The 8,296-nt window shown below is 38.8% G+C and overlaps 2 protein-coding genes across 5 annotated transcripts in view; one reads left to right on the forward strand and one right to left on the reverse strand.

The window, feature by feature from the left end:
• LOC121909297 (dynein axonemal heavy chain 8-like) overlaps nucleotides 1-3,572 on the reverse strand; it is a 41,609-nt gene extending 38,037 nt beyond the window's left edge. The window contains exons 1-4 of one of the 4 annotated variants that reach the window (XM_042429775.1): nucleotides 3,551-3,572; nucleotides 1,241-1,343; nucleotides 985-1,119; nucleotides 117-201 (exon numbers count right to left, since the gene is read on the reverse strand). In XM_042429775.1, the coding sequence (XP_042285709.1) occupies nucleotides 117-201; nucleotides 985-1,119; nucleotides 1,241-1,282 (262 nt within the window). In that variant the 5' untranslated portion in view covers nucleotides 1,283-1,343; nucleotides 3,551-3,572. Of the gene's footprint in view, nucleotides 1-116; nucleotides 202-984; nucleotides 1,120-1,240; nucleotides 1,344-1,966; nucleotides 2,245-2,336; nucleotides 2,756-3,550 lie in introns of those variants that run through there. The other 3 variants (XM_042429774.1, XM_042429773.1, XM_042429777.1) reach the window with 3 other exon arrangements.
• On the forward strand, nucleotides 2,860-7,048 carry LOC121909298 (calreticulin-like). The gene is made up of 9 exons (XM_042429778.1): nucleotides 2,860-3,080; nucleotides 3,572-3,673; nucleotides 3,974-4,177; nucleotides 4,276-4,370; nucleotides 4,478-4,687; nucleotides 5,214-5,327; nucleotides 5,453-5,596; nucleotides 5,692-5,784; nucleotides 5,910-7,048. Exons 1-9 carry the CDS (start codon nucleotides 2,867-2,869, stop codon nucleotides 6,129-6,131), a joined length of 1,398 nt encoding a protein of 465 aa, XP_042285712.1. The 5' UTR covers nucleotides 2,860-2,866; the 3' UTR covers nucleotides 6,132-7,048.
• The last annotated feature ends 1,248 nt before the right edge of the window (nucleotides 7,049-8,296 follow it).

Genomic DNA, 8,296 nt, shown 5'->3' on the forward strand with positions numbered 1-8,296 from the left:
TTCTCTATTAAAAATAACTTCAACTTGCATGATGACAGTCAAGTAATAAATTACACGTGACATGCTGGCTAATGTGTGACAGCTGAAACTGATTATCTTTCTAGATTTATACCCACCTACTCCTGGGACTTCAGACTCTTGATACACAAAGGAAATGGTTTTACAACCTCCCTTGGAAAAGAAATTATCAAAAGCAGCCAGCTGTTCAACAATGGAAAAAAGAAAGAAATTATAACTTTAACACGCACTCAACCAAAAACGCAATGTTCCTGTAAACTAAGGAAGAAATACCTATGAAAATGAAAACTTCTCCCCAAAATCAAAAATGATGAGAGTCATGACAGTACTATAGTACGGCATTAAACAACACCAGAAACAAAGAATGAACATTTTGACCCACTTCAAAGCTACTATATGTAAGCCTTTAATATTATGACTTCTGTATATCACAGTGGTATTGTAGTATCAAAAAAGACACAGTGGCAGACAAAAGAACATGGCAATATGATGTGTTGGTGTGCATCGGTTGAGATGTGGCTGCTTTTAATAGTATAACAATTTACATTTTTGTTAGAATTCAAACTTTGCCATCATGCATATGATGCACAAACTGAACCAAAACATGTGAACCTCATCTGACCAATAAAATATAAAGGCTAAGTTGTGCCTTCTATCCCTAAGGTGTTTTTTCTGAATGCCACCAAACCTGTATTCAATTTTGGAATTGTTGGAAGCCTGTATGTAATGATGCTCCAAGTTTCCATCTGAAAGGTTAAGTGAGAAGTTGCAACTGCCACATATTTTCCCCAAATGCAGAAAGGATCTCATTATGTCAATGTTGAGTCTTGGCTCTTTCATTTCTTTTGATCACAGACCTGATTTGTCATAATGAACACAAAACAGTCCACCAACACTGGAATGATTAATTACTTCTCCTGTGAGATATTCTCAATCTCCTAAACAAAACCCTTAGGACACACTCACAGATGAGGAATCTAGAATAAAGTCCTCTACTGCTGTTGGCTCCAAGGACAGCCTATCAGCCAGGATGTCAATCATGTACATGTGTGCAGGGGTGAGGAGCTTCTTTCGCTCTTCTCTCGCCTGCTTGTATTTGGCCTGAGGATGATAAGCAGTGTTAATAGCAGTAACTTGTTCAATTAACAAATGCAGTGTCACATGAATTATGCTTAATGGCGTAGGCGGAGGTCTAAATGTAAAGGTGTTAGATGTAATTTACCTGATAGCCATGCTTCTTCGGCTTTGGATCATGTGCATCCATTAGTAAGAGCTCAGGTTAAATCCTCCTCTGCTGATTAAAAACTCAGTTCTGCATATCCTCCCTGCATTAAAAAATAAGAAAAAAAAACATAACTTGCCACTTGTGCTGCAGCCTCATGCCATTATGTTCACTTTAATGAAGCCCCAAAGAAATGGGGATATCTTTAAACTGATAAATAAGTGCATTTTTTGAGCAAAATATGGCAGTTTTTTTTTTTTTTAAATCGAGCTGACAGTCATATCGAGGAGTTTACCATTAGATATGAGCACACTATATACAATACATGTCACATTATATACACACAATACATATCAACGGAAACGTTTTAACGGTTAATGAGACCGTTGATTAACATTGTTAAATTTTACAACGTTCAACTGAGAGCGAGGTTAGCTAAATAAGCTGATATAGCTATTAGCTACCATTGTAAAGGAATATCGCCTTACTACTTAAGCTACAAATATGCTCCTGGCTAACTTAAAGTTAAATAAAAGCTACATAAAGATAGTTTTATAGCTATTAGATTAGTTAACTTTCGTCTGGTAAGGTTATTAACGTTTACATTGTGTTCACTAATCCAAGTTTAGCGAACTTTACACTGGCTGTCAGTCAGACACTTTGTGCAAGCTAACGTTTATGCCATACATCATGTTAACATACTGTACACTTTTTTTCTGTGCTTACCAACACTTGATTATCCGTTACAATTACAGCTCTCTGTCGGCCACATTTTTTCTGTTTGGGTTGTTTTCGTTGGTTTTCCCGACCGCTGACAGCAAGTTTTTCATTCAAATCCAGTTTTAACAGCCCTGTAACTGTCACCGTTGCCCAGCCGTTGGAGGGAGACCACGCGCTACTGGCAGTTAGTGTCAGGAGTGACGTGAAAAAAATCTCAACGTTCCTAACCGTTATTCATATTTTGCTTTGGACTCTCTCTCAGTTTTGAGGGCCTGTCAGAGAAAAATAATGATGCTTGTCCATGTATTTTCTTTCAGTAATAACCCTGACCGTGTAGTTGGGTTTCATGTGCTTCGTTTTAATTGGCATAACTTACCTACTCGCCAAATGATCGCACTTGTTGCCCAGCCGTTGAGGGACACCACCAGGCGTTATAGCCGTTAGTGTCAAAGGTGACATGAAAAAAGTAAATGTTATCGTCCCTAGCCGTTCTTCATATTTTGCTTTTGGCCTTTCTCTCTTTCTCTCTCTCTCTCAGTTTTGAGGGCTTGTTAGAGAAAATAATAATGCTTGTCCACGTATTTTATTTCAGTAACCTTGTATTGATGACGCCAAATCACACTTCACATTGTCTTCTATGATATTTGGCAATTAAAAAGTCTTCAGGCTGAACGACTGGCTGAATGGATGACCAGAATCAGACTTCTAATCATTATGAATGCTTTCCGGGCCATCGTCTGGGAACCATTATTTATTTTTGTTATATTTGGCACCCTCTATCGGACTGTTGATATAATGACAACGACGAATTTACCAAAATAAGTACAGATCCTGGGTCAGTCTCCGCAGAGGACCTATGTTTCGTGGTCTACTGTTATTGGTCCAGACACGCCATCTTGTCGTCCAATGACATGTAGACATCTGTTCGCTGGAGCGACTCTAAAATATCCCCCTTCTCTTCCTTCTCCAGAAGATATTCTCTATTTAGCAAGGGTATTGTTGGTAGCGGACAGTGGTCCTGAGATGGGGAAAATGCAAGTCTTGGGCGTAGTTGCGGTAATTTTGGTAGTATACTGCGTACATGCAAAGGTTTACTTTCGGGAGGAGTTTTTGGACGGTGGTAAGTTTGGCAGAGAAATTCATTATGCTGGTCGTGCAGGAGGTTAATTCATTGCACGTTTAGCTTGACTGTTAGCCATCTTTCGGTTAGAATAATCATTGCGAATTTTTCTTAAATCGTATTCTCACGAAACTAAGATTTCTTTAGTCAGCGGTTCAGTAAAAAAATACCTTCATTTTCAGCTTATTAACTTTAGCTAAGTTGATAACGTTAGCTGGCTAACCTTAACAAGGCCTCGAGAGCTAGCAAACGTTGAGTTATGCTACCCACAACTAACCTTGGGTTAACTAAGTAGCTAGCTAGATTTAACCTAAGTGGCAGTAAACTAAACAAATGTCACAATTATGAAACTTACCTTCCAAAGAGTAGCTAACGCACATGTGCATATACAGTTGGCTAATGTCAGTAATTTTCGGGAAGTACCTTGAAATAACTGATGTGTCCCAAGTGTTAAACCTCGTTGAACTTACTGGTCGTTTTTTTCTGTTCAGATGAATGGCGAAGTCGCTGGATGGACTCCAAGCACAAGTCTGACTATGGAGAGTGGAAACTAACGGCTGGCAATTTCTATGGAGATGCTGAGAAAGACAAAGGTAAAGTTTTTAATGTTGAAATGACGTATTGATCAGTCACATGTCGTTCAAACGTGTCCCTTTTGTAAATATTGGAGGAAATAATGAATAAATTGTTAGATTATGAAAAAGTTTGCTAGTTGCTACCTGATTCTGCAGCTATAATATTTACTGAGTTAAACAAAAACATATTACTGCCTCCGCAGCTCAACTTCAGCATTGTAGCTTTGCTTGAAAAGCTCATCTCTCCTCCAGTTAAGTGCAGTGGTTTCTATTTTGTGTTTGTCTTCCTAAAGATTTCTTTCATGCTTTCTTTTTCAGGTCTGCAGACAAGCCAAGATGCTCGTTTCTATGCCACCTCTGCCCGTTTTGAACCTTTCAACAACGAGGGCAAGCCTTTGGTCATTCAGTTTACAGTCAAGCATGAGCAAAAGATTGACTGTGGTGGTGGCTATGTCAAGGTCTTCCCCACTGACTTGGATCAGAGTGCCATGCATGGAGATTCCACATACTACATCATGTTTGGTAAGTGATTATGTTCCCAGGAAGCAACAGTTGTGGTCAAATGGTTATAATATCAGGATTTGCAATTTTTAGTGATTGTGTTAATCTATTTCACACAGGCCCTGATATTTGTGGCTACAGCACCAAGAAGGTTCACGTCATTTTCAATTACAAGGGCAAGAATCACCTCATCAAGAAAGAAGTAAAGTGCAAGGTAATTCTGACATAAGAAATGTTAAAAAACATTATTATCATCTTTATCATAAAGTACAAACACACTCTCTACCAGTGGCTTAATCAAAACACTTCTGTTTCTTTTAGGATGATGAGTTGACCCATCTGTACACACTGATCCTGAATCCAGACCAGACCTATGAGGTGAAGATTGACAACAAGAAGGTAGAATCCGGCAGTCTGGAGGAGGACTGGGACTTCCTGCCTCCCAAGAAAATTAAGGACCCTGAAGCCAAGAAGCCAGAGGACTGGGATGACCGTGCCAAGATTGACGACGCTGATGACACCAAGCCTGAGGTGAATAAGCTTACTAATATACGTCTGCTGCCAGTAGCTTGTAGGTAATCAACCTCATCCAGTTTAAAATGTACCTTTGTTTGTCTTTTTCTTTGGGTTTAAGTGTGGGACAAGATCTATTAATTGGCAATATGTCAGATCAAAATAGGAATCTTAAATAGTTTAAAATCAGGTTTGCTGGAAAGATCAACCACTTAATATAAAACATGTTGAACAAGTAGACAATGATGGCAAGATAATTATGTTTCTGTGCCACCTTTTCCAGTGCTAGTAAGCAGATATACAGTTACTTTGTTGGCCACACTTTTATTGAGAGGCAGACCTTTTTCAATCAATTTTATTGCATTGATAGTGGGAATTTATATAAGTATTCAAAATATTTTTATATTATCTGTTGCTGCCCAGTACAGCTGTAGTCTTTTACTATTGTCCATTAATCATGCCTTGAATCAAGGGTACGTCCAAACTTGCAATTACAACTCTATTTCTTTAACCTCCCATCTTGGGGTTATTTCTTCTCCTTTAGGACTGGGACAAACCTGAAAACATTCCAGACCCTGATGCTAAAAAGCCTGATGATTGGGATGAGGATATGGATGGAGAGTGGGAGCCTCCCATGATCCCCAACCCCGAGTACAAGGTAGGCTTAAGATGGATAGTCATTCTACAAGAGCCTGTGCTTTTAATTATCTGTTGTGCCTAAAAAAGTTAAACATTCACTCCGCTGATGCCTTTACAGCATAATAAATAGCTTCTCTATTCCAGGGAGAATGGAAACCCAAGCAGATCGACAATCCCAACTACAAAGGAGCCTGGGTACACCCTGAGATTGACAATCCTGAATACAGTCCTGATTCCACCATCTACAAGTTTGACAACATTGGTGTTTTAGGTCTCGATCTTTGGCAGGTTAGAGAGGAAGAAAGACATCTTTTGAGTATTAATGTTATTACTGTAATGATGCCAAAGGATCATGTTAACAACATTTTTATGGTTCATCTCAGGTGAAATCTGGTACCATCTTTGACAACTTCCTGATCACAGATGACGTGAAGGAAGCAGAAGACATTGGGAATGAGACATGGGGCGTCACAAAGGTATGCTGGTGCTGCAATTCATATTTCCATATTTAGTATATCAGTACGGCAAATGAAACCGTCGCTTGTGAAATACAAATTAGATTAGAAGTCATGGCTCATCATTATCGGGACTTTCCCCACAGGAACCAGAGAGGAAAATGAAACAGGAGCAAGATGACCTGAAACAAAAAGAAGAGGAGGAGAAGACCAAAGAGCAAGATACCGCCGCTGATGACGATGATGATGTGGATGAAGACATAGACGACGAGGGAGAAGAAGATGGGGAGGAAGAAACAAAGGAAGACATGGAGGAGGGACTTTCAGAAACAGATGAGGAGGAAGCAAAGCATAAAGATGAGCTTTGAGGAGGTCTGGCCAGATTTTTTTTCTGTCCTGCCTCCTAGAGAAACTCTGTCCTGTATTTTCCAGGGGTATTGTGGCTGCTGTGCATCCTTTCCCTGAGATTTGGACACAACCCAACTTGGGGGGTTTATATAGTGAAGGGTGGATGTTTATGGACTTAGTTTCTCTTTCATTTTGGTCATGATGCCGCCCTGTTGCCTCTGAGCTGCTGGGTAGATTCTAAGGTTTTCCACCTTCCACCACATCCATTCCTCACATGCTCTATCAGCAATTTGTAAAAACAAAGAATATGGAGGCACTGGCATCCACTGTTGTCTTGATTTTCTTGATCTATTTGTCTAACTTTTAATTGCAGATTCCCTTGCACAGTTCCTCACCGGTTAGAGTACATTGACAGTTGATTATAAGCTGTAGTAAATGTGACAAATTGAGGTTTGCAGATGTCAAACTGTTCAGATTCCAACATTAACTTTATTGTCCCCAAAGGGAAATTTCTCTTGCAGCACAGTAAAACATAAAATGCACATAAAACAGAACATATAATATATAAAATGTAAGACTTATCAAAAAATACAGACAGAAATACAGACTGTAATATAATGTAACTTATTCTGGTTACATCTGTGGCACTGACTTTATTTTCCTTTCCCCACTCTATAAGGCAGAAATGAATGAAATCTTTAGACATAAATGAATCTTCATCTAAGTGTACAATGCAATTGTTTTTCTACATTGAAAAGGCATGAATTCATCATGTCTTCATGGTAATGTGACGGGACCTGCATAATATCCTGAAAGTCTGGAGAAACAGATGGTGAGCCCCTGGTGTGACTGATGACATCACTTTGGGTCACACACTTATTTTTATTGGACAGAATGTTATTGATACCAAAGTTTTTATTAAAAGATTATAACCATATTGGTCCTGTCATATTTTTCACTGCATATGCTCACATTTTGGAAGTATGTAGTTTAAATGTAAGTTAGCTTACTTCACAACCACAATTTGTTTTCATGTTTTACAGCATTGGACAAAATGAAAAACTAAACCATGAACCTGCCATATCACAATATTGAAATCAAGATTAGTTTTACTGAGAAATGCTGGCTGTATAATGGTAAAAGCCTACTCTATCTCTGGGGGAGGTTTCATATGATTCATGCAACTACAGGAAAAAATGACCGACTATGAGATATGACTGTGTTTGTTTCACAAAATAGGTGACATTTCATCTTACTGTATGACCTTTTTTGTTTTACAGGTAATGGATTTCAATTTATCTTTGTAATAAGATAATTCAAACAAACTTGAACAATTGAAATTTATATATGTGAAATTTGGCTACTAAGGTAAAAATGCAGTTTATGTTGTGATATAGTGGTGCAAACTACCACAGTGAAGGTCTTTGGATAGTTGCCTGCTTTACCTGACAAGTAATCCAACCTTGCTGTTTTTTTAAGAAATAATAAGGGTGAATTCATGGTATGAACCTGGTAAGACCTATGTGCATACAGCAACTTTGAGCAACATCCATTTACAATGAGAAAACAGAAATGTTCACTAACAATAACTACAGTGAGTTACAAGGCAGGGCAGTGTGGCATTTATGTTATTAATTAATGGGTGTGATGACAAGTTCAGCATGTTGCTACCTTTAAAGGTGCAGTGTGTAGAATTTAGTGGGCATACAGTGGAACGGACTTTGCAGAAATGGAATATTAAATTACTAAGTATGTTTTTATTAGTGTATATTTACCTGAAAATAAGAATTGTGTTTTTGTTAGCTTAGAATGAGCCCTTTATATCTACATAGGGAGTGGGTCCTCTTCTACGGAACCTGCCATGTTGTACCTCCATGTTTCTACAGTAGCCCAGAATGGACAAACCAAACTCTAGAGCACCCTTCTTCTTTGCGAGTTTTGTCGCCACAATAGGTTCTCGTACACGCCAGAATTGGAGGGGCTGAGGGGAAGGGTATTCAGTTGGTTGCAATCTTTAACCTCACCTCTAGATGCCACTAAATCTTACACACTGGTCCTTTAAATCAGGTTTCCACCTCTGTTTGTACTGGCACAATACATTTTCCCATATCTAATCCCTCTCAGCACCAGTCACTGCTCCAGTTTACACCCACCGGCCCGGCCCGTCAGCGATATTTTTTTTCCA

This window comes from Thunnus maccoyii, chromosome 12 (genome assembly GCF_910596095.1).
Source record: "Thunnus maccoyii chromosome 12, fThuMac1.1, whole genome shotgun sequence".
Lineage (NCBI taxonomy): Eukaryota > Metazoa > Chordata > Actinopteri > Scombriformes > Scombridae > Thunnus > Thunnus maccoyii.